The sequence below is a fragment of the Dryas octopetala genome, chromosome 2 (genome assembly GCF_963921425.1).
Source record: "Dryas octopetala chromosome 2, drDryOcto1.1, whole genome shotgun sequence".
Lineage (NCBI taxonomy): Eukaryota > Viridiplantae > Streptophyta > Magnoliopsida > Rosales > Rosaceae > Dryas > Dryas octopetala.
This window is the reverse complement of record NC_141367.1, coordinates 11,599,782-11,626,315: the sequence shown is the minus strand read 5'-3', so window position 1 is coordinate 11,626,315 and position 26,534 is coordinate 11,599,782. Positions and strand designations below refer to the sequence as shown.

At 36.3% G+C, this 26,534-nt stretch overlaps 1 protein-coding gene and 1 long non-coding RNA gene across 3 annotated transcripts; both read right to left on the bottom strand.

Annotated features, from left to right (window-relative positions):
• Nucleotides 1-2,184: 2,184 nt before the first annotated feature.
• On the bottom strand, nucleotides 2,185-5,483 carry LOC147293102 (uncharacterized). The gene is made up of 4 exons (XM_086231827.1): nucleotides 3,845-5,483; nucleotides 3,596-3,726; nucleotides 3,394-3,469; nucleotides 2,185-3,305 (listed from the first exon to the last, which is right to left on the bottom strand). Exons 1-4 carry the CDS (start codon nucleotides 5,481-5,483, stop codon nucleotides 2,185-2,187), a joined length of 2,967 nt encoding a protein of 988 aa, XP_086087953.1.
• A 13,312-nt stretch (nucleotides 5,484-18,795) lies between these two features.
• LOC147293101 (uncharacterized) lies at nucleotides 18,796-20,342 on the bottom strand. 2 transcript variants are annotated; one of them, XR_015120814.1, is made up of 4 exons: nucleotides 20,144-20,342; nucleotides 20,011-20,056; nucleotides 19,484-19,567; nucleotides 18,796-18,890 (listed from the first exon to the last, which is right to left on the bottom strand). It is a non-coding gene; the product is annotated as an uncharacterized LOC147293101 (long non-coding RNA). The 2 variants fall into 2 exon arrangements; XR_015120813.1 differs by lacking the exon at nucleotides 18,796-18,890 and having other exon boundaries at nucleotides 18,944-19,567.
• Nucleotides 20,343-26,534: the final 6,192 nt, after the last annotated feature.

The window sequence follows — 26,534 nt, the reverse complement described above, 5'->3', positions numbered from 1 at the left end:
TGCAGAATTGCTCATTTGTCATCCTCGTTTTCTTCTTTAGGCATGCCACTTCAGAACAATCAAGACATTTTTCTTGTTGCCACCACCAATAAGCATGCACGTTTTGTACAGCTAACATGGATAGTGACCTTAGCAAATTTGTTGGATATTACTATAAAAATATAAGAGAGATAAATTAGTTGCATCATCCACTTTAATTAGTTGAAGCTAAATCACAATACATTTTACAATTAATTCATTATGGAACTCCTTGAATGTTGAAATAGTGTGAACAAATTGACCTTACTTTTCCATGTCATAATAGGTCACACATTAGACACATGAGGAGAAAGACTTAAAATCTTCATGGTTATCCTTGTCCACCTTACTTCTCAATCCATTCTCAACAAAATATTTTAAGGTAGTCTTATAGTTTACATATCCATCAAATAATGCATGCATACTCTATATATTACTCTCATTTCATTGTGTTATAGACATTCCTGTCCAAAAAAAGTGTTTTACATAAAACTTGGCACCTGAAGAAATCTCTCATTATATAGACCAACTAACCAATCGTTGTTGTGTAACTTATATTTCTCAATCATCTTTAGCCAACATTATTCAAACTCATTTGTGGTCAATGAGTCATACACAGTGTTTTGTAAGGCATTTTTAATGGATTCATATCGCTTGTAACTTTTTAACTTTTCACAAAGTTTCTTTATTATATGCCACAAGCACCACCGATGTTTAGCATTAGAAAAGACAATCTTAATTGCTTTTTTCATGACTTATTTTGATCAATAATTATTCCATTTGGAGCACGCTCAGACATACACGCAAGCCATACTTTGAACAACCAAATAAATGTTTTGGTATCTTCATTTGAAATCAATCCACATCCCAACAAAATTGATTGTCTATAATGATTGAAACCTACAATATATAGGAGCAAAAGGCATGTCATACTTATTCGTCAAGTATGTTATGTTAAATGTAATAGCATCATAAAATTCTTCATACGCCATCCTACTCCTTGCATCTACTCGAAACACATTATTTAATCGACCTTTTTTATCCAAATCCATTGAATAAGAAATTTGAACTTATTAATTACTCGATTACTTCGATAACATTTCCTAGCTATAAGTCATGATTATGATCGAGTTTGATGGAGTTCACTCGCCACCTTCCATCCAAGCATTTACATGCCCTAATTTGAGCTTTGCAATTAGTTTTTAGGATTAGATGTGGCTTTAGAATATTACTTGAAATACTTTGTGATTAGCATGATTGAGCACATTAAATAGTTACATATTTCAACTCTTTATCATCTTAATTATCTTATTAATGATCGCTTCTTCATTGGGAACCCTACCCAGTTTGCATATTCTTTATAATAATCATTTACCTCATGAACCTCGTGCACACAAAAGCTAGACAAAAATCCAAATGGATCCTAAACTAATTAAGTTTTGTTCTTGCATTGGGTGCAAGTTCAAATAATTCAGGATCTTGTAGAGTAAAAGGTATAATATATAGGAACATCAACCATTGTAGATGACTGGGGGAAAGACTAAGGAACTTTACGATATTCCTTCACCAGAAAACATATCAGAATCCAGCAGCAAAGGATCCAAAATGACATCCTTCGGTATATCATATTTCTTTCTAACGTCACTTCTAATATCTAAAATGTCATGGGTTTCTAAGTTCCATTAAATGGATCAAGATTTTTCGGGTCACATACTTATAATAAAGAGAATAAACTCAATACTTAAGGAAAAACAAAGAGAACGAAGAAAATGAGGCAATTATGGGTTTAGATATCGGGAAATGGCAAGGAATAAAATTTCGAGCTTCGAGGAAATTTCGATGGAAATTTCGATGGAAATTTCGACGGAAATTTCGAAGATTTTTAAATTTCGACAAAAATTCGACGGAAACGATGGAAATTATTATCAAAATACGGAAATTTTGAATGAAACTTCACAATATGTTTATTTAACATATTATCTACTACATTGATAAAAAACATTGAAAAAAACCAAATTATATGGTAGGTTTCATGTGATATATGATGAATATAATGCGCGCTGGAGGCAAATACTGTTAAAAAAATGCTTCACTAATTAATAATTACTTCAATAACACCTCAATTTTATTTTTACTATAATATTGCCACATGAATTACAAAAGTAATCAATACCACATAGAGTTTCTAGGAGGTTCAAAATTTCCGCTGTCTTCAGTATCATCATGTCCAGAGTAGGTGTACTGTGAAGAATAATCATCCCAAGATACTTCTCCAGCATAATTTTGCATGTAATTGCCAACATGCCAACCATATGGATCAGGAACCTGTTGTGGTTGAATTTGCCCATAAGCATACTCATTTGAAGAGGTTGTCTCTTGTTGTGCCAATGAGTTACTATCAGACTCAACCAAGTAAGGCAGATGTGGTGGGTAGAATATTGGAGGGTTTTGTCCATAATTGTAATTGTCACTTCCTACCCCCATAGAGCCAAAAGTGGTGGATAATGAATCCTCTTCTTCTTGTGCCAAACTCTCATGACCTCTTTGTCTGCGACTATAGTCTTTTCCTATGGCACCAATTCCTGGTCCGGCACGCCTACTCCCATGATCCTCATCTTGTGTTGCATGTGTATAGTGTGCTTCGACAGAAAATGGGCTCATATACTCTTGAGAATGTCCAGTGACATCTTCATTTCCACCACCACCACCACCACTACCTCTACCACCACCACTACCTCTACCTCCACTGTTGGTAGGAGTGCCCGATCTTGTGCTAGAGTTGCCTGATCGAGAAGGATTAGTGGGAACTGGCTCAGTACGATGTGTCGACCTTGTTTGCATAAGGTCATTCAAACTTGTAGTAGGGCTCACCTCCTCATTTAGAACTCTGTCCACATTGATACCTTCCTGACGTGCTTGAGCTGCAATATCAGGGTCTGGATTGCCTGCATCATCATCTAAATGGAGGGGCCTAATCCACTGATAAAGCTGGTTTTCCTCCACATCATCATCCCCTATAGCAGCATCATATATATCCAGCGGATCATATTCATCAACGCGATCCTCCTCTGCTTTCTTATCTCGAAGTGCAAGCCTCATATTATAGTAGCAATATACCATTTTTTCTAACCTACTATATGAGAGCCTGTTTCGTTGTTTGGTGTGTATGAGTGCGAAAGTGCTCCAGTTTCTTTCGCAAGCTGATGATGACGCCGTTTGTGATAAAACTTTGATGGCTAACTTCCTCACAGTAGGCGCATCACTCCCATACATGATCCACCATTCACCTGAAATGAAAAATTTGTTTGTGTAAGTGTAACTATAAAAATAAATAATTAAGTTAATCTAACTAATACAAGTAAGATGTATACTCACTAGGAGACATTCGTGATCTAGCGGCCTTTGCAGCTCGCTCTCCGAACATTTTCCGAGCATCTTTAAAATAAGTTAACTAGATACAAATACAATACAAATTATACAATATCAATCAAATATATAATTTAAGACAATCAAATTCTATAAAGTATTAATATTTTTCGTAAGGATTCTTATGGGCCTTATGGCAAATTATTTTTACCTCATTTCCAAATTGGCCAACTTGTGGTGAATCGGGATCCAATTTGGAGAATACGTTGTGCACAGCCCGAATAAGTTCACCATCATCTCCAACGCCAGGTCTATACTGATAGCGAGGATTCAAATAATAGGCTGCAATCATGCATCAAGTAAATATAGAAATATATAATTAGTAATTTAGTTCATTAATTGAAAGCTAAATCAATTAAAAAAATGCGGAACCAAAATAACAAATAAATTATTGGGTTACCTGCTGCGTGCAAATCGTGTTGTAACGTTTTAAACCATCGATCATTGATGATTTTTATTACCCACCGTGCACCCTGTTTTTTTTCTAGTTCTTCCTTCACGACACGCATTAACTCATAAATGGATCCCATTGTAGGATACACTTCTGTGTCCACAATACGTAAAACTACGTAGAGAGGTTCAAACAGACCGCACACCTTATGCACCTGTTGCCAAAAAGAGTGATCAAGAACTATATTTTCAACGGTGATGCCTGCATCTGAACGCCGGAAATTGCTACGACCCCAATCATCACTGGTGAACAATTGCTTCAGCCCCATCATCTTACCATACAAACTATCCAATGCAATATAGTTTGTAGCAAATCGGGTGGCACCAGGACGAACAATATCTCCCTTCGTGATCTCTCGCATCTTTGCCAACAACCAGTTATGGTTGTAAATATAATTCGTGATCATTCTGGCTTTTTTAATCACATTAGCAACCTGCTCTTTCTTCCCCATCTCTTCAAACATTAGATCAATGCAATGTGCTGCACACGACGTCCAGTACACATTGTATTTGTTCATTAACTTCTTACCTGCTTTGACAAATGCGGAACCATTGTCGGTCACAACTTGAACAACATTCTCCTCTCCAACCTCCGTGATTACATCCTTCAGTAGCCCATAAATATATTTATGATCCTTTATGCAATCTGAAGAATCAACGGACTTAAGGAATACCGACTTCCCTCTTGAGTAGGCCATGAAGTTAATGATAGACAGTTTGGTTGGACCTGTCCAACCATCGCACATGATTGTGCAACCATAAGTTGCCCAATCAGTCTTCAATTTGTTAACATGCTCTTGCATTTCTTGAAACTCCTGGTCCAAAAATCCGGTGCGTATCTGATAGGGTGTTGGAGGTTCCACTCCTACTCCTGCCTGTTGACATCCTATCACCAAATTTTTGAAATGATGAGATGCTGCTTTTGAAGGAGGAACATTTTCATATATGAAGAACTTGCTGATCAAGCGTTGCATCCCATCTTTGATTGACCCTCCAGAAAAGAGATTTTTAACACTCTTTTGGCGTGCTTGAGCTGCCTTGTACAAGCTTGGTGCCACTGGAGGTGTTGGTCGTGAATCTCGTGATTCCCTCATGCTTGATGCTCTTTGCATCTGTGCACCACTACTAGACCCAGAACCTTGTCCCCTATTTGGGACTTTATGTGAGTGTTCTCTCTCCCATTCTGCTGCTCTAGAGGCTCGAAGTGCAGATCGAAATTCTCTTCGCTCTTGAGGCCCCATATCATCATTATGATCTTCATCATCATCATCTTCATCATCACTCAGCTCAATCTGACTTTGTCCTCGAAGCTCTTCTCTGATCTCTTCCATCCTTTGTATTTTTTTGCTTTTTTGGTGTTGTTTGTGTTGCATCCCTGCAATGATGAATTGTCTCACTTCTGGTGGGACACTATTGCATCGTTGCACATTGTGTCCAGGATCCAAACCACTAAGGTGGTATTTTAATCGTGTCACTCCAGCACCCTTCATTACAAGGCCACAATATTTGCATACTGAACCTTGTCTGCTACCTGGTAATGGATCGGCATGATCCCAAGCTGGATCACGTGATCTCCCTCCACTGGCCATTGAATCCTAAATTCCTAATAACAAAGAGACATACACAGTAACACAATAACAATAACAATTAAATTCCATGTTAATATCATATCAGTATATCACCAAGAAATTAATATCATATCAGTTATTAACTTATTACTAATTAGTAATTTCATATCATATTCATATTACCAATTGGCAATTCCATATTTCCATATTACTAATTTGTAATTTCATATCAATATTTATATATCATACAAATTACACAAATCATACAAATCAAAATCAACCTAAAATTATACAATCAATTTCAAAATTATACGATTAAAGATTCAAAATTAACCCAAAATCATATAATTATACAAATCAAAATCAACCCAAAATTATACAATTAATTCCAAATCTATATAAATCAACCCAAGATCAATATAATTTATCTTATATAAATCAATCCAAGATCAATATAATTTACATATAAACCCAAAACATGATATTGATCAATTGATGTTAGATAATATTTAAAAGTGGGTAAATCAGTAAATGATATACTTAGATATACTCAGATCAATTTAGATATACATCATATATCAGATCAATTTAGATATACATCATATATACTCTCAGATATAATTATATAAATCATATAATCATAAATCATATAGATCAATTAATCAATTATTCAATTTAATGTAGTAATGACGTAATGTACTAATGTCTAATTGTCTATTACTCAAAATCTCAAATAGACAAATACTGAAATCAAATACTCACACACTTCAACACTTGCAGTTCACAACTTCACACAAAGCTATCAAAGACAGAGACTTCACACAAGCCCACAAACTGATTTCAGAAATTTCAGGGGGGCTAAGCTTCGAGAAACGCCGGGGCTTCGAGGTGGCCGGAGGCTTCGAGGGGGCCGGATAAGTCGAGAACGGCGCTGCAAGCCGAGAGCCCGAGACGACGCCGCTGCAAGCCGAGAGCCCGAGACGACGCCGCTGCAACCAGAGAGCCCGAGACGACGCCGCTGCAACCAGAGAGCCCGAGACGACGCCGCTGCAACCCGAGACGACGGAGGAGAGAGGCGAGAGAGAGAGAAGAGAGAGAGGCGAGAGAGAGAGCCGAGAAGACGGAGGATGCAGCAGATCTGGTTTGAGATCGAAGGTGTGCGCCGACACTGTGCAGGTGAGAATGTGAGATTGTGAATTTGTGATTTCACTGATTTGTGAGAATGTGAGGCAGTGAGGGACTTAGGGTTAGGCTGGGTATTTGAGCGAGGGTTAGACTGGGTATTTGAGATTTTGAGCTCGGGTTACTGTCTTCATGTCTTGTCTGTCTGTTACAGTGTTAGGCTGGGAATTTGAGCGAAATTTCGTCGAAATTTCGCTAAATTTCGACGAAATTTGAGCGAAATTTCGACGAAATTTCGCTCAAATTCAAAAAAATTGCTGTTGGGGCATTCGAAAATTTCGAGCGAAATTTCGGCGAAATTTCGGCGAAATTTCGAATATTTCGCCGAAATTTTTCGAAATTTAGTCGAATCCGTGTTAAAATTTCGGAACCCCTAAAAAACGAAATTTTCGGCGAAATTTCGCCGAAAACTTCGAAATTTAAACCCTTGGGAAATGGCTAGGAGTTACCGAAAAAAAAAAAATTTAAGACTTGTAGAAGAAGGTGGCTTGAGAGTGAGGCCCATGAGTAAACTTGAGAAAGTGGATGAGGCACCTTGGATTGGAAGAAGACAAAATAGAAAAAGTGATTGAATAAAAGGTATGGACAAATACTTTTCCAGACCATAGTTCTCCTAGCAAATACGTGTTCGTCTTGTTGTATATTAATATGAAGATCAATTACTCGCAAGTGCATGAATCAATTGTAGTAAAGCTAATGCAAGTGCGAGTCCGTACCCACAGAGAATTGTTTAAGGACAAAAATTACTATTACTTAAACTTTAATAAACACTTAATTAAAAACAGAAAGTAAAAAAGGTTGATTTTGAGTTTGTGATAGGAACAGAACGTAACAAATTAAATTAAGCGAAAAGTAAACATATTGACGAACAAATATTTGTTGACAAGCAAATTTGAACAATGAGATGAGAGTAAAATATTTAAACAATGATAGAAACAATAATAAAAAACACTAGGGTTTCAATTTCACCATTACAATCTAATTTCATGTCTCAAGTTAAATAAATATCCAAATTAATTAATTCAATTTCTAGAGTTCGTTCTCCAAATATGATTATCCATATGATGTTTGGTTTTAATCAAGTATTCATGAATGACAATTTAGCTATGATGTTTAGTTTAAAGCACAATTCTGAACCCATTAAGTACAGAAGAACAATAAAGAACCAAGTAGAGTTTAAACATGATGTTTGTCTTCAAAGACTACTCATTTATCCACTAATCGGTTTAAAAATCATATGATGTTTATGTAGACTTTAAACAAGGCAATAAATATACATATTCCAATATTGATCAAGTATTAAAACAAGTATAGATATTTAATTATGCACAAGTGGATAAAACTAGAAATTAGAATTAATCGATAAGGATATTATTAATTCAAAGACATGAAATCTTATTGAAATCCTAGTTATAGAGTTTAGTTACACATAATAATAACAAGATAATAACAACATAAATACAACATAATTATAATAATTAAGAGAATAAAAATATAAGTACAACACAATTAATAATAATAGAGTATAAAGATTACAACATAAATAGAAAATTACCACATAATTATAACATAAATATAAATTACATAAACGAAAATAACATAAATTTAAATAGAGAATTAAGAGGGGGAGGCAACAACTCAAGACAAAGAGTCTATGAGAGCTCAAAGCTTGTGTGAATTGGTGAGTTTGAATGTTGTGAAGGTTGCTATTTATAGATGTTGAGTCTGGGCGAGGATGCAGCAGCTGATGGAATAAACAAATACAGAAGTGGCAAGGATGCAGCAGTGCAGCTGCATGATAATTAAACAAACCAGAAGTTAGGCTTGGTGCAGTGATCGAGTTGGTGAAGTGCTGGAAGTTTGGTGAAATTTATTGTTTATTGCGCAGGCCAATCATAGAACGAAGTGGAGCGCGCGTGTTGGAGGGGTGGAGTTTACGTGTCAGAGAGACCATGGCTACCGAGCCCTCGCCAAATGATGCCGATCACTCATCATTGAAAGTGCAATCGCTGATTACTCTGGTCCCATGAGAATTATACTGCGTTCCACTATGTAAGTGGCTACCTAACAATTTCAATTAATAAAGAATTTAGAATGATTGTATAGGTCATGACATGCATCAATGGTGATTAGATCAAACTTAAATCCTTCATGAAAATGTGATGGGTTTTCACCCAATTTAATTATTTTAATTACACTCACACAATAAAAACTCAAACTTCAAAACTCACTTTTATTTAATAAAAGTTAAAACAACATAAAAGAAAAAGAAAACTAATAATAACCAAAAATTACTTAAAGGTTAAAAATAAGGAAATAAAACACTAGAAATATTAAATTTATTGAAAGACTAAGATTAAAAATGAATAACTTAGAGGTAAAATAAAGATATAAAATGTGTCCGACACTTCTTTTTATAGAACGCGATCTCATCACCCAAAATCTTACTTTGGATATATGAACATTCCTCTCGATCTCCATGGATCTTACATGTGACTTTTTGATCGATGTGTGTTTCTTTTATTTAAACATGATTAACGTTCGAAAAAATGAAAGGGGAAAATGTATGTAAGACTAAATTTCACCATTCATAATGCATAAAGACTTACCACGTAGAACCATTCATCAGTCTCTTATTGACTTTGAACAAGCTTGCCAAGCAAGCAAGACTGTCTGCATAAAACATGAGAATAACCCAAAATTGAGGAAACAAATGCGAGCATGATCTTGGAGATCAGCCAACAACATGAAAATGGAAGGTGAGCTCTAAAGAGTGTAATTTGGTATTAGGTGCCACAGTAGCCTAATTCAAAATGTCACTCAGTAACAAGACCCTAATTTTCGTTTAAATGATGACTTAGAGACTAATCAAACAAACATAAGTCTGATCCTTAGATTGACACCCGAAACCAATTCACAAATTTTGCATACAACACTAATCAAACACACACAAGGATTAGGTAACAACCTAGACACTCAAAGGATCCATCGGTATAGGCATCCCAGTGCTATCAACAACTAGAGTGGTATGTGAATGGTCATCAGTTTCAACCTGTCATTTGGTTTCAAGTTATCATGCACATAAGTGAAGTGTGTGTTGTTGTGTTTATGATTTCAATTTAACATTAAGCAACACAATTGAAATAATCAAGGATGAAGACACAAAATTGTTTACCCAGAAAAACTACTAAAGTGTTAAAAAACTGGGGATCTTTTTCGGCTGACCAAGCAATCCACTATCAAGAGTTTCAATAGAAATAGACACGCAAACAAACTCAATCACTTAAACCTAACTCTAAGTGGTAGCTTCTTACACTTGCGCATCCTTGTGCAAACATCTTGAGCCTACCAATTAGTCATTCATGTTATTGGCAGCTCCACCTCGAGCTCTTCAATGCACGACACCAACAGCAACTAAGCACATAGGATCCAATGATAATGCTATGAGATGCAAGTATGAATTCTTTAAAAATCAGCTCCCTCAAGTTACAAAACTTAAACAAGTCGATGGAGAATCTAAAATCTAAAATCTATATGAGTGTTTGATGAAGATGAAGATGAAGAACACACAATGCACACTCAGATTTTAGAAAACAAACCCAGATTTTAGAAATCAATTTTTCATAAGAAAAATAATTTTTCTCACTGGTATAACAAGCACACTCTCTCTCAAAAAGCCCAAGGCATAAATTGCATAAATGAAAGAGGTAAGAGAGAAGAGTGTGCCGTACCCATATTTTTATCAAAACCAATCCACCTAATTTGGACACTTGTAGGATTCTTATTTGGTTTAGCTAGAAGACAAGGCTAGCAAAAGGAATATCCAAGAATTATGCCATGAAGTGATATGAATGAGAATGATGATGTGACTGAAAAGAGAATATTGGGCAAAAAGAATTTTAGCTGAGAGAGTGTTTCCAACTGTGTGCGTGAGTGTGTGAAAAGGATGATGAATAGTGCATGTGAGATGTGAGATGTATTAAAAACATGTGCACGTCACATGACTTATTAAAAAAGAGCTGGGCTTACAGATATAGTATTGTATGACTGGTCCAACTTCAACGTCAGTTAACACATGTAATGAGCTGAAACTATTAATCATATGAAAAGTCCAAATGATAATACACACAAACTTATGGGCTCAAACAAGATACAATGCATGAAGTGCATTGCATGAAATGCATTTTACCTTGGGCCATGAGGTCTTGATCTTCATCTTGATATCTTCAACCCAAAAACCAAACCCTTAAGAAAATAGAATTTCTAAAGCTTCTTAAATATGATAATGATTGAATGATTACAATGTTTTTGGCAATGATAATTAAGTCAATTTCTAAATACTTAGAACTAACAAAGAGTACCATCACTTCCCAACAATGGGCACAAACACACTTACTAACTCACCATAAGGATCATGAAAGCTCCAAGGCTGAGCCAAATATAAAATAAGCAATCATATTCTAGATTGAGGTATGCAATCATTTTTATAACTATATATAGAGTACCTTTTATAGGTACACAACCCCTTTTTTTAGAGCACAGAGTTCAAAGGCTACCATTAGTTACCCTGCTTTCCCGATAAATTTCTTTTAGGTGAGAAATTCGAATCTAACAAAAAAATTAAACAAATAACAAAAAAACCCAAATGATCAACCATAATATGATTAAATCCTTCATTCTTACAAAGATTAGCCACACCTCTAAATCCAACCACAAAACTCATCCACCAGCTGTCATTCTTCTTGTTGGTTACCACTAATATATATCTATCGTTTTGAGTCTTTTGACACTTACATCAGGAAAGTTCACAGCATCAGCAATATTGTTGTGTTTTTTCTTTATCTAGAAAACCACTTTTGCCTTTAATATTTACAAAAGTCATCTCTTATATGGAAATAACATAAGAAAAATTAGCCAAAAAGGAAAAGAAACGTGGCTCTCAGTTCACAATTCTATTGGACAAAAAAGAAAACAAGAAAAAGAGAGAACTTGAAAAGAAAAAATAAAAAAGAGCCCTTGTAGTATTTCATCTTCGTCGTTACACCATTGACTCGTCGGACTCTCTTGTCAACACTATCAGTCCCAATAAGACTAACACTTATTGAACTACAAGGTCATATATCTCGCATCACTGTTGTCCATCTTGAAAGTTTCCTATGTACCTCTATTAAGCGGACCATCGCTCACCTCTTACAAAAGCTGATTATCGAGATTTGTCTAGTGACATCGACAACACCATCGCTCCCAAAAGCCACGATTTGCAACACTTAAGCAGCAAACGTGCAATATTCGAAGAAGGTGAAGAGGAATATACATCAGTTTATGATTCCGACATTGAGCATACAGTGTAGGTATTGAGTCAAGAATCGTGCCTGATCGGCCAATCACACCAACCCTGATCAATCAATCATAGGTAATCATTCAACTTAGATTTTAGGGAAAAGATTAGAGACTGTGGTTAAGCACGACAATAGAGTAATTTAATATGAATACCCCCTCCACCAAAGAAAAATGGGTCCTCCGACCACCAAATCACCCGGCCCCTAGCCCTATTCAAACCAAGTTTGTCATTATGTATCTTAGTTGAAATTTCATGGTAGGTAGTAACTTGTAGTCTTAGATGATAGCTTTAGCGTAGATTCTGGGCTCTCCGAAGTTCAAAAAACCACAATAACCTATGGATTACGAGTTCGAAGTCGTTGTAAAAACTCGAGATGACCCACCATCTTGTTTTAGACATCCTTGTCAACTGCCACTCTTAGGAGGTTGTATTTTTCCTTCCTTTTGTCAAATTGTTCATTGTACTTTCATGTTTATTACATAATATTTTGGTGTTTTGTTCAATTTGATTTTTTTCTTACCTTCTTCATCCTTTGTGAGAGATATTGTTGTTGCCCAAGATTTGACAAGATTTGGCAAGATTTATCCATCTACACATCGGAGAAGATCACTCCTACCTCAATAACAAGAGTGGCATACACACAAACCTTCACACATAGACCCATATCATTATCATATAATGGAGTTGGGGAAAGTTCTTTGAAGATCGAAGGAGAAAAAATACCTTAGGCCAACAACATTGATTCCTTATTTGGCTGTCTCAGTCTTCCTAATCAAGTAGTCAAAAATGTGAGCAAAATTCATACGTACATCCACCAACCATCAACACCATCATCATTTCCTTGACGCCCTCCAAGAGGTCACTAAAGGGGGCACGCTGGTAATCCATCATATATCCACATTCTAAAAGAATGACTATTTGGATCGTACTCGTTTTGCACCACCACGTCACTTGCTGAAAAAAGGAGTGAACATGTCCCAAGTGTGTTGGGTCAGTAAAGATCAAGCTTTTTCCATGTGGCGCAAATTTGGCATCCACTTAATCAAAAAGTTGGGATCCGCTTATGCCACATCAGCAAATGATATCTAAATTGACTGATTGGCTGACTGAGGTGTAACATTGCAACTAAACATACACATTGGCCTGACATTGCTCACTTTTAAATATGGAGTATTAAATTGAAATTGGGAGCAAACGAAGGCAATATAGTAAAATTAACCCATTTATATCCTTTCCTCTTATTTAGGTCTTTTTTTTCTTTACTTTTAATCTCTACCATATTATTTCATTATAGTAGATCTAAGGAATAAAATTTCGAGTTTCGAGGAAATTTCGATGATTTTTAAATTTCGACAAAAATTTGACGGAAACTACGGAAATTTTGAATGAAACTTTACCATAAGTTTATTTAACGTATTATCTACTACATTGATAAAAAAACATTGAAGAAACCAAATTATATGGTAGGTTTCATGTGATATATGATGAATATAATGCGCGCTGAAGACAAATACTGTTAAAAAAATGCTTCACTAATTAATAATTACTTCAATAACACCTCAATTTTATTTTTACTACAATATTGCCACATAAATTACAAAAGTAATCAGTACCACATAGAGTTTCTAGGAGGTTCAAAATTTTTGTTGTCTTCAGTATCATCATGTCCAGATTAAGTGTAATGCGAAAAATAATCACCCCAAGAAACTTCTCCAGCATAATTTTACATGTAATTGCTAACATGCCAACCATATGGATCAGGAACATGTTGTGGTTGAATTTGCCTTTAAACATACTAATTTGAAGAGTTTGTCTCTTGTTGTGCCAATGAGTTACTATCAGATTCAACTGAATAAGGCAGATGTGGTGGGTAGAATATTGGAGAGTTTTGCCCATAATTGTAATTGTCACTTCCTACCCCCATAAAGCCAAAAGTGGTGGATAATGAATCATCTTCTTCTTGTGCCAAACTCTCATGACCTCTTTGTCTGCGACTATAGCCTTTTCCTATGGCACCAATTCCTGGTCCGGCACGTCTACTCCCATGATCCTCATCTTGTGTTACATGTGTGTAGTTTGCTTCGACAGAAAATGGGCTCATATACTCTTGAAAATGTCCAGTGCAATCTTCATTTCCACCACCACCACTACCTCTACCTCTACTGTTAGTAGGAGTGCCCGATCTTGTGTCAGAGTTGCCTGATCGAGAATGATTAGTGGGAACTGGCTCATTACGATGTGTCGACCTTGGTTGCATAAGTTCATCAAAACTTTTAGTAGGGCTCGCCTTCTCATTTAGAACTTTGTCCACATTGATACCTTCCTGGCGTGCTGTTGAATGTTTTCTTAGAACAAAATAAACATCTATTTCATTCCAAGTATACTCGCAAGTGCACGAATCGCATCAGTAGCAAAGCGTACAAGCACGAGGTCGATCCCACAGGGAATGGTTAATAAACAACAAATCAGTTCAAATAATCACAAGAATAACTAAATGGGAGGGTTTAAAGAGATGAAAACACACGCACACTTCACCACACGCATACACCCTTTATTTTATCTTGCAATGTTAAGTTTTCAGCTTCAAATTAGATAAACATGCAATAACCATCCAAGGCTAATGACAATTAATTCAAACACAATATATTAAAGTTTGACTGCTAAAAAGGTTTGGCTAGTTACTTTCTCGCAATTGTTCTCCTAAGGCATAAACTAAGAGCTTCTTAGGTCTTCCTTAATCAGTTAACTTACATGTTCCCTAGTGCTAAGCTAAGGCAGGTGTTACCCATGTAAGAGTCATTAAGATCCGTGAGAACGTCAAACATGCACAACATATAAGCTTTGACTATTTCCTTATAAAGGTCGTCCAACCCCATTACCAAGAATAATCCCTTATTCCCTTGTTACTTGTGATTTAGTGTCTTTGACTATTTCACAGCTAAACCTAACAAATAAACTATATGCAATTACCCTAAGGTGGCCAGTCAAAAGATGCAAACAACTAGTGACGGGTTCAAATAGATAATGAAAATTTAACACACGTAAACATCAAACTAATCGATCAAGAGATGGATAAACGATTTGTTAAAGCATGCAAATCCAATAATCAACCTACAACTAACATGCAAGATAGAATAAATACACCTACATAATTGAATTAAATAAAATAAAACAGAAACAAATAACAAAATCCCAATTTATATTGATATAAAATTCAGAAACACACACTAATATTAAAAACAAAATTCTAGATGAAAAAAAAAAAAACAAAAATCAAGAGATACATCACAATGGTGGCTGCGGCAAGAAGAGAAGAAGAAGGAAGCACCTAGCAAGCTGGAGGAACCCACGGCAAGGTGAGCTAGGGCTTGCGGCAAGGGCTGATTCCTTTTCTCTCTTTCTTGTCACGTCACTCTCTCTCTCTCTCTCTCTCTTTCTCTCTCTGAATTTCGGCTCTCTCTCTCTAACTTTCTGAAAACTAAAAATAATGAAAACTGAAAAATAACTAGGAGGAGCGGTCTTGAGTTCTGAAGGTATATGATATATTTATAGAGGAGAAATCCTTGTGAGCCAAGGCTAGGTTACTTGCGGCAGCAGCTAGGGTTAGGTGCTCTTGGGCTTGCGGCAAAGGCAAGGCCTTTTTGGGCTTAAGTGACACACGCAAGGGCCAGTTAGGGTTTCCTCTTCCTTGTGCATGGGCTGCTAGCTTGGGCTGCTGGTCTTGGCGTATTGGGCTTGCACAATGTGGGCTTGCATCTTGGGCTGAAATGGCTTGCATGGCATGCATATGGATGCATGGGTTGCCACCTTGGACCATGCTCATTGGGCTTGGGCTGCTAGGGTTAGGCGCATGCATGCATGCATGGCCCATCTGACTTCGGCATCCCATAGTCCCATGACCCATTTGACTTCTTGACTTGCCATAGTTGACCATTGACCATTGACTTTGACTTCCCATTTTGCCCCTCATTTCCATTTGAATTTGAATTCATTTCTTCCCTTCATTCATTTCCATGGATGTCCACCACCTTCTAAAAGCTTCTAGAACCTTGACCTTGAAGAGTTGACTTTGACCAACATTTCCTAGTGCAACTAGGATTTCTTGTAAATGAAAGATTCCTTATCCATTTCGACTTCTCGTAATGACCATATTGCCCCTGGGGTCTCTTAGTATCATTAGGACTCTTTTCTCTAGTAGGGTTAGGTTTCCTAGTTCAATCAGGAATTCTTGTTCCAATCATGATTTCTCATTTCTTGCTTGACAATGATGGTTATGGGCTTGATGTTTCCTCGTACGACTAGGAATCCTCATTTGTGTAAGTGTAACTATAAAAATAAATAATTAAGTTACTCTAACTTATACAAGTACGATGTATACTCACTAGGAGACATTCGTGATCTAGCGTCCTTTGCTGCTCGCTCTCCGAACATTTTCCGGGCATCTTTAAAATATGTTAACTAGATACAAATACAATACAAATTATACAATATCAATCAAATATATAATTTAAGACAATCAAATTCTATAAAGTATTAATATTTTTCGTAAGGATTCTTATAGACCTTATGGCAAATTATTTTTACCTCATTCCCAAATTGGCCAACTTCTGGAGAATAGGGATCCAATTTGAAGAATACATTGTGCACAGCCCGAATAAGTTCACCATCATCTCTAATGCTAGATCCATATTGATAGCGAGGATTCATATAATAGGCTGCAATCATACATCAAGTAAATATAGAAATACATAATTAGTAATTTAGTACATTAATTGAAAGCTAAATCAATTAAAAAAAATGCGGAACCAAAATAACAAATAAATTATTGGGTTACCTGCTGCATGCAAATCGTGTTGTAACGTTTTAAACCATCAATCGTTGATGATTTTTATCACCCACCGTGCACCCTATTTTTTTTCTAGCTTTTCCTTCACGACACGCATCAACTCATAAATTAATCTCATTGTAGGATAAACTTCTGTGTCTACAATACGTAAAACTACGTAGAGAGGTTTAAACAGACCGCACACCTTATGCACCTATTGCCAAAAAGAGTGATCAAGAACTATATTTTCAACCATGATGCCTGCATCTGAACGCCGGAAATTGCTACGACTCCAATCATCACTGGTGAACAATTGATTTAGCCCCATCATCTTACCATACAAATTATCCAATGCAATATAGTTTGTAGCAAATCGGGTGGCACCAGGACGAACCATATCTCCCTTCGTGATCTCTCGCATCTTTGCCAACAACAAGTTATGGTTGTAAATATAATTCTTGATCATTCTGGCTTTTTTAATCACATTAGCAACCTCCTCTTTCTTCCTCATCTCTTCAAACATTAGATCAATGCAATGTGCTGCACACGACGTCCAGTACACATTGTATTTGTGCATTAACTTCTTACCTGTTTTGACAAATGCGGAACCATTGTCGGTCACAACTTGAACAACATTCTCCTCTCCAATCTCTGTGATTACATCCTTCAGTAGCCCATAAATATATTTATGATCCTTTATGCAATCTGAAGAATCAACGGACTTAAGGAATACCGACTTCCCTTTTGAGTAGGCCATGAAGTTTATGATAGACAGTTTGGTTGGACCTGTCCAACCATCGCACATGATTGTGCAACCATAAGTTGCCCAATCGGTCTTCAATTTGTTAACATGCTCTTGCATTTCTTGAAACTCCTGGTCCAAAAATTCGGTGTGTATCTGATAGGGTGTTGGAGGTTCCACTCCTACTCCTGCCTGTTGACATCTTATCACCAAATTTTTGAAATGATGAGATGTTGCTTTTGAAGGACGAACATTTCATATATGAAGAACTTGCTGGTCAAGCATTGCATCCCATCTTTGATTGACCCTCCGGAAAAGAGATTTTAAACACTCTTTTAGCGTGCTTGAGCTGCCTTGTACAAGCTTGGTGCTACTGGAGGTGTTGGTCGTGATTCCCTCATGCTTGATCCTCTTTGCATCTGTGCATCACTACTAGACCCATACCCTTGTCCCCTATTTGGGACTTTATGTAAGTGTTCCCTCTGCCATTTTGCTGCTCTAGAGACTCGAAGTGCAGCTCGAAATTCTCTTCGCTCTTGAGGCCCCATATCATCATTATGATCCTCATCATCATCACTCAGCTCAATCTGACCTTGTCCTCGAAGCTCTTCCTGAAGCTCCTCCATCCTTTGTATTTTTTTGCTCTTTTGGTGTTGTTTGTGTTGCATCCCTGCAATGATAAATTGTTTCACTTCTGGTGGGACACTATTGCATCGTTGCACATTGTTTCCAGGATCCAAACCACTAAGGTGGTATTTCAGTCGTGTCACTCCAGCACCCTTCATTACAAGGCCACAATATTTGTATATTGAACTTTGTTTGCTACCCGGTAGTGGATTGGCATGATCCCAAGCTGGATCATGTGATCTCCCTCCACTGGCCATGTCACGCCCCGAAACCCAGGTACGTAACAGAGGCACCTATCTTGAGAATACCAGAGACTACAACAACCAATCCCCCGGTGTTATAATCCCAAATATCCACAAAATAGGTTAAGCCTTTTGGTTTAGTAAAAATGGGTTGGATCAGAGTGCTTGAGTTTGCAGCGGAAAATTTATTCAGAAATAGTTAATTTAGAATTAAACCAACCCTCGGAGCTACTATTGTTTAGAGTAACTTCAAAGAAACTGTTCATATAGACTCAATAGTTTAAAAGTAGACAACCCAAGGACTCAGTGTATATACAAGATATGACCAAGGGTATATAAAGATAGTAAAAGGACACCAAGGACCTGCCTAAGGAAAATATACTGACTAAACAGGAACACATGAGTTGACAAGCTCGAGACCGCACCACCACCCCTCAATCGAGGCCGTCAAAGTCCACACGCGCAGCACCTGAGAGGGAGAAAAACAACAATGTAGGGGTGAGCATCACATACGTTCATTGCTCCCCCTCAGGGAACTCCCTGCTAGGTTTGAAAAATAGTTTGAGATAATTTAAAATCAAATGCACAACACAAACCAGTTGTCAAGCTTTGTAAGACGAGTAGCATGCTCATACAATTTTCAAAATACAGTTTTCCGGGCCCAAGTTCAGAATCATACCTGTTGACCAGCCGTTAGGGCTAACTACCCTCTCACAAAAACATAACAAAGTCCTGCAGTCATTTGACTGGGACAGGGTAGCGAAAGTGGCCATTTCATGGTTGTACCGCCTAGACTGGCCTCCCAAGAAGGACAATCGACCAGTCCGTCCGTACAACCCCTCATGAGGTTTTGGGGATCGAAACCCAGGGTCTACCGTAAGGGACCTTTCACTCTCAAGTCAAACACAATAACAATCTCACGAGAATATGCATAACAGTCATCATTCTCATCATCATAAAACCAAGCAGATATGCCAATCAAAAACATGCATCTTTATCACACAGTATTTATTATATAGTACATGCAGGAAATCCACTAGTCAGAGTGTGTTGTCCCCCTACCTAGCGTCCAAAGCTTTTGCCTGTTTTCGAGTACAAATCACAATTTGCCACGTCGCAACGATCTCCTTTAGGTAACTGGAGTTCCTAGTTTGACAACAACTGGTGTTAAAAACGGTCTTCACGTAAATCGATGACCTTGTCTGTTAAGACCAAGTATAATTCAGAGGTTTGGCACTAGCGTAACTGCTAGGCTTCTCTGAATTCTTAATCCGATATGACCTTGCACCCCGAGGCAAACAGTCATGTCAGAACGTGTGGTTTCTATATCTATTTTTATTGTCGAGGAGGTTGATCAGATATGAACCTACAACGTGACCAGGTCAGTGCATGGGGAAACTGAGGGAGCTCTGGCTCAGTACCCAACGCCTGTATGCTCATGGACTGACCTTAGTCATCACGTTATTTGGTTACCACTGATATGGCCTCAATATTTATTAAGTTCATTTGATAACAACAGTTAAACGGCGTTCCGTCTATAACCACAACTTAAATAACTGCAGATTAAATAAGCTGGGTTAAGGGTATACCTGTTGAAGACTTCCCACGGGCAGAGTCTCGGTACTACTAGACTTGCTAAGTAATAAGATTAAAATAGCCTAATTAACAAGAGATTAATTTAACAAAATTTTAGCAGAAATTCGACAGGGATCAAAAAATTACCTATGGAGCTCAGAAATGATTTTTTTAAAACTTCACCAAAACATAGCCTTCACACTACTAGAATTGAAGAGCTCGTTGCCACGATCGCGTAGGCGAAATCGGATCGTCGATCGGAGCTCCAGAACTCAAGATAAACTCAAAACAAGATTGAAGAAGAGAGAGAAAGGAGGAGAGAGGAGAGAGAAGCTCTCTCTTGGGAAGCGTGCGGCTGAATTGGTGAGGGATCAGCTGGGATGTGCGGCACTATTTATAGGGGGAGAGAGTGAGTTAACTCGGTTGACTCATCCGAGTTGACTGGGTTGACTCAAGTCAACCGTCACAAAATGGGCCAATGAGGAAGTGACACGTGGCATGTGCACTAACACTTGGCTGCACATGCAGCCATCAGATCTTGCTGTCATGCAGCGATGGACGCTTCAGATCGTGCCACGTGGCGCAATCTGGTGATTTCCTACTTTATTTTCTTTTTCCTATATTCCCCAACTTCAAAAATTAATTAAAAATAGCTCGGGACTCAGAAAAATACCCCGAAAAATACTACGGACTCGTATCGACTAGTACTAATTAACTATGAGGTCAAATTACCAATTTGCCCTTTAGAAAAATTTTGAAAATTTCAAGCTCCACAAACTAAGAAAATTTAGGAAATTCATAAAATAATCTCCCGGACTCGGAATAATACGAGACTTGCACCGTTGGGTTCGTGAGTAAAAGTACTACCTTTTAAAGTTCTAACTTGGGTCAAAACCCAAGTCAAAATTGGTCAAACAATTTAAAGCTCAAGGTGAACAAAATTAGATTTTCTAACAAATAAATTCTATAAAACTTTTTTTGAAAATAAGGAAAAATCACAAAATAAATTTGAAAATTTCCGGGTCTCACAGGCCATGGAATCCTAAATTCCTAATAACAAAAAGATATACACAGTAACACAATAACAATAACAATTAACAAGAGAGTTAAATTCCATATTAATATTATATTAGTATATCACCAAGAAATTAATATCATATTAGTTATTAACTTATTACTAATTAGTAATTTCATATCATATTGATATTACCAATTGGCAATTCTATATTACTAATTTGTAATTTCATATCATATCACCAATTTCATTTCCATATTATTAATTTCATATTAATTATTAATTTATTACCAACTCCATATTAATTTCACTCATTCTAAATTACCAATTCCGCAATTTCATACATGATAAATATTAGATACTATTAACAAATCATACCAATTCCAATTCCATATCATATCACCAATTTCAACTTCCATATCAATATTTATATATCATACAAATTACGCAAATCATACAAATCAAAATCAACGTAACATTATACAATCAATTCCAAAATTATACGATTAAAAATTCAAAATTAACCCAAAATCAAACAAATCAAAATCAACCTAAAATCATACAATTAATTCCAAATCTATATAAATCAATCCAAGATCAATATAATTTATCTTATATAAATCAACCCAAGATCAATATAATTTACATGTAAACCCAAAATATGATATTAATGTTACTATGTTAGATAATATATTAATAGGTGATAAATGATAATATATTGTAAGTTTGTAACTGTAAATCCATTACTTACAAACTGATTTCAGGGGTTAAGAGAGAGAGAGGTCGGAGTGGCTTTGAGGTGGTCGAAGGCTGCGAGGTGGCCAGATGCTTCGAGGTGGCCGGAGTTGGTGAGAAGACAGAGAAATCCGAGAACAGAAACAGAGAACCGGTGAGAAGAGACACAGAGAAGAGAGAGAGAGATGAGTCCAGTGACTCCAATCCAGGTGTCTAGCAAGCCAAGGAGAAGACCAAGGAGAGAGGAGAGCGAGCGGCGCTGCAGATCGAGTTTGAGATCGAGAGAGGCGTGCGACTGTGCAGGTGAGAATGTTAGGGTTAGCTGGGTAAGTGAGCGAAATTTCTCTCAAATTCAAAAAAATTGGCTATTAAGGTGTTGGAAATTTCGCCGAAATTTGGTCGAATGTGTGTTAAATTTCGGACTCCCTAAAAATCGAAATTTAAACCCTTGAGTAGATCTAATGAAAAAAATAATTTTAAAGAAATAAAACACAACTACTCTTTTTCTTTTTCTTTTTTCGTTTTCCAAACATGAAAAAGTCTCAAGTCTGTATTCTCTAAAATCTCATCCAACCCAACTCTTTTGAAAACCTCAAATCTTCCAAACTCAACTCAATTGTAATTATACTCAATGATTCATCTAACTAAACCCATCTGCTATCTCCCTTTTTTATTTCCTTTATTAATGGTTGTCGCTTTCCTTGGTTGGGATGTGTTGAGATTATAGTATAATCCTTAATTGAAAATTCATCACTTCTATATAGATCTTATCCATAGGGCCAACTTAGTTCTATCAAACCTTTTAGTTGTTCCAGTTGATGAGGAGCAAGTTGATGAAGAACAACGATTAGGGGCTGGAGTAATATAAAGAGAGCTAGCATGAACCAAATTGGAAACTAGAGGCTCATCCTCTATTCCCAAATCCCAAACCAATCTCTTGATAGAAGAGATAGCTGGTGTGGCTCTGACTGCCATGTGTGGTTGAAACTAATCTTTTGGGTTGCTAGTGTCAATCATAGAAGAGAGAGCACGATGAGATTCAATGTGATTGGGAAATTGAGGACAAGCTAGTCAGTCTATAGTTTTTCTTTTCTCTTTCAAAAATTTATTTTGTCTATTAGATCTATTCTAATGAATTATAAATTTAATGAAATAGTGTAGTTGAGATTAAAATTAATGGAAGACAAAAAATGACTAAGATCATTTTTATTAATAATAATTTCAGTCATTAGATTTTAATTGGGTAAGGTAGTCTTTTAACAATAATGATGTGGCAAATATATAATGATGTGTACACAATAATTTTGCCACATCAGATTAAGGCACAAAGATCTTGAGCCCTAAGAGGGCACAAAATCTTTTTCCCTTCCATAAAGCCTAAATTTATACTCACAAAAACTCAAACCCATTATTCCATTTTTTTGGTAACATCCTACAAATTCAAATATGATTATTCTAATGTTCTTGTTCTTTTTATTTTATTATTATTTTTTTTTTAGATTTAGATCATAAATTCCTTCCATTTAAAATATTTTTTTTAAAGGTGGGTAGTGGCAAAATATGAAACTCCTAGTAAATAATTCAAACCAAGATTCCTTACATACATAGTTGAAAGGATATAATTATGTAATGTTAGAATAACATAGATGACCTTAATTGCATACAAGTTAAGAACCACATCAATCTAATTAAATTGAACAACATCATAGAAAGAATTTTTACCTGTAGATGCCATTAGTTTGATTCACTGCCAGAGAAGAGATATTATGCTCTCTTCAGACTTGATTCTCACTAGCAATAGGAACTAGATAATATTGAGCGTGTGTTTTCTGAGAGAGCAGGGACCTCCTTATATATCAGCTATAGCACTTATATGTTCTCCTCCTATTAAGGAAACACAACTAACCACTTCCTGATTTGTAGTTGAGTCAGTAGGATAAGATAGTCCAAATGTGTAGGACTCTTTGTAAATTCAAACAGCTGATTACATGCTAAACAAATGGTCAAGTCCACTTAAGATTTCTAACAATTTCCCACTTGGATGCAGACCAATTTTTCATTGCATATATCATAACATGATTGAATCACAAACCTTAGTGATCACTTGAGACCACACATTTGAACAAAATCCTAAAGCACCAGTCAAAACCAATTCTTAATACATAACCATAAGAAAGTTCATGTTAAATAAAGCATTAGTCTCTTATGATCACATGTATCAAAAATCAGAAATACAAGGCACCTTCAATCAGATGTTGACATAAGAAAACGAACCTGATTTTCATCTATTGGTCCAGCCGAATGATTTCTTAACAGAAAACTTTTTATGCTTCAACTTAAGAAGCTTGAATGTTTTGTCTAGATCAAAACAATTCATTAACCTTATTGGTATTAAAGTAACACCATCAAAACAACAACAAAGAATGCTGTAAAAACATGAACTCATACTTTATTAATGTAATTCACAGCTATACAGAACATGAAAAACACAAGTATAGCTGTTAAAACCAAAACCTTATTTGTGAACTAGAATGAAAATATAAGTACAAAAATAAAATACTTATTTCATTCCCACTGACCTGCAACATCAAAAAATTCAACTAAACCCATGTGAGTGACATGATTTTGAAAAACACCTATTGGTAAACCTTTAGTAAGAGGGTCAGCAATATTCATATGAGTGCTAATGTGCTTAATAGTGACTTGTTGCTCTTTAACCATGTCTCTGACCTTCAAGTACTTAATATCCATGCTTCTAGAAGCAGCAGTCCTCTTATTGTTTCTGGAAAAGAATACTGCTGCTTCATTGTCACAATAAATCTTGAGGGGCCTGGAAATCGAATCTACAACTTTCAAATCTCCAATGAAATTCTTTAACCATGCAGCTTGAATTGAAGCCTCAAAGCAGTCTATATATTCTGCTTGCATAGTAGAAGTCGAAATGATTATCTGCTTGGCACTTTTCCATGAAACAACTCCACCAGCCAAGAAAAAAAAATATCCAGAAGTCGACTTTCCATCATCTTTGCACCCTGCCAAATCAAAATCTGTATAGGCAAAAACCTCAAGCTTCTCACATTTACCATACACAAGCATATACTGTTTTGTCTTTTGCAAGTACCTTAAAACTTTTTTAGCTACAATCCAATGTTGCAACCCAGGATTTGATTAAAATTTGCCCAAGACACTCACAGCAAAAGCTATATCTGGCCTAGTGCATACTTGTGCATACATCAAACATCCTACTAATGAGGCATATGGTTTATCTTGCATGCTCTTCTTTTCTAACTCATTTCTTGGACATTGATCTAGGTTGAATTTATCTCCTTTTCCAATAGGAACTTCACCACAAGAGCAATTCTCCATATTAAACCTTTTGAGAACAAGTTCAATATATGCTCTTTGTGATAATCCCAGCATGTTCCTTTTTCTATCCCTGGTAATTTCAATGCCAAGGACAAAGGAAGCTTCACCTAAATCCTTCATCTCAAAACTATTAGACAACATGGATTTTGTTTCTTTCAGTAAAATTAAATCACTACTGGCCAGAAGAATATCATCAACATATAATACCAAGAAAATGAATTTAGAACCACTAACCTTCAAATAAATGCATTCATCCAATCTATTTTCAGCAAAGCCAAAAGAAATGACAATTTCATCAAATTTAATGTACCATTGTCGTGAAGCTTGCTTAAGGCCATATATAGACTTTGACAGCTTGCAGATCATACTTTCCTTCCCCTTTTCAACAAAACCTGGAGGTTGCATCATATAGATGTTTTCAGATAAATCTCCATTCAAGAACGCGGTCTTAACATCCATTTGATGGAGCTCTAAGTTAAAATGAGCCACCAAAGCCATCATAACCTGCAAGGAGTCCTTTGAGGAAACTGGAGAAAAGGTTTCAGTATAGTCCACGCCTGCTCTTTGAGTAAAACCCTTCGCGACCAACCGAGCCTTGTACCTCTCAATGTTGCCTTTTGAGTCTCTCTTGGTTTTGAAAACCCACTTGCAGCCGATTGGTTTTACAGCTTCACTAGTTTCTACAAGTGACCATACCTTGTTCTTGTACATGGAATTGAGTTCCTTTTCCATTGCAGACTTCCATAAATCAGATTGTTCACTTTTCCATTGCTTGTTTATATGTTAAAGGATCATCTATATCTCCACCAAATTCTGCCTCTTGAAGATAAACTTGATAATCTGTAGAAATAGCAGACTTTCTTACCCGTTGTAATTGTCTTCTTGCAATTGAATCAATTGGCACTGTCAAGCTTAGATTAGGTTCTGGTTATGTTTTGAAACTAAATAATGTTCTTTTTGTACCTTCCATGAGAAGGAATTTAATTTCCGCATCTAAACTAGTTAAAGCTGGTTATTTATTTATTTTGGATGATGACAATTTTATTTTTGAGAAGAATAAAATTAATGTTATGCTTGGCAGAGCTTTTCTTAATAATGACTTATGGCAGCTTGAATGTTTTATTTGTGATGAATGTTTGAATGTTGAATGTTCTAATTCCAAAAGAATGCTCATAAATGAAAAATCTTTTATGCTTTGGCATAGGAGATTAGGACATATTTCTAAAGCTATAATAGAACGTATAATAAAGGATAACATTCTGCCAAAACTAGATTTTGATGATTTCCACACTTGTGTTGACTGCATAAAGGGTAAATTAACAAATAAAAGAAAATTGGTTGCCAAACACAGCACACAATTGTTAGAAGTCATTCACACAGATGTCTGTAGACCATTCCCAATTCAAACTATTTGTGGAAATA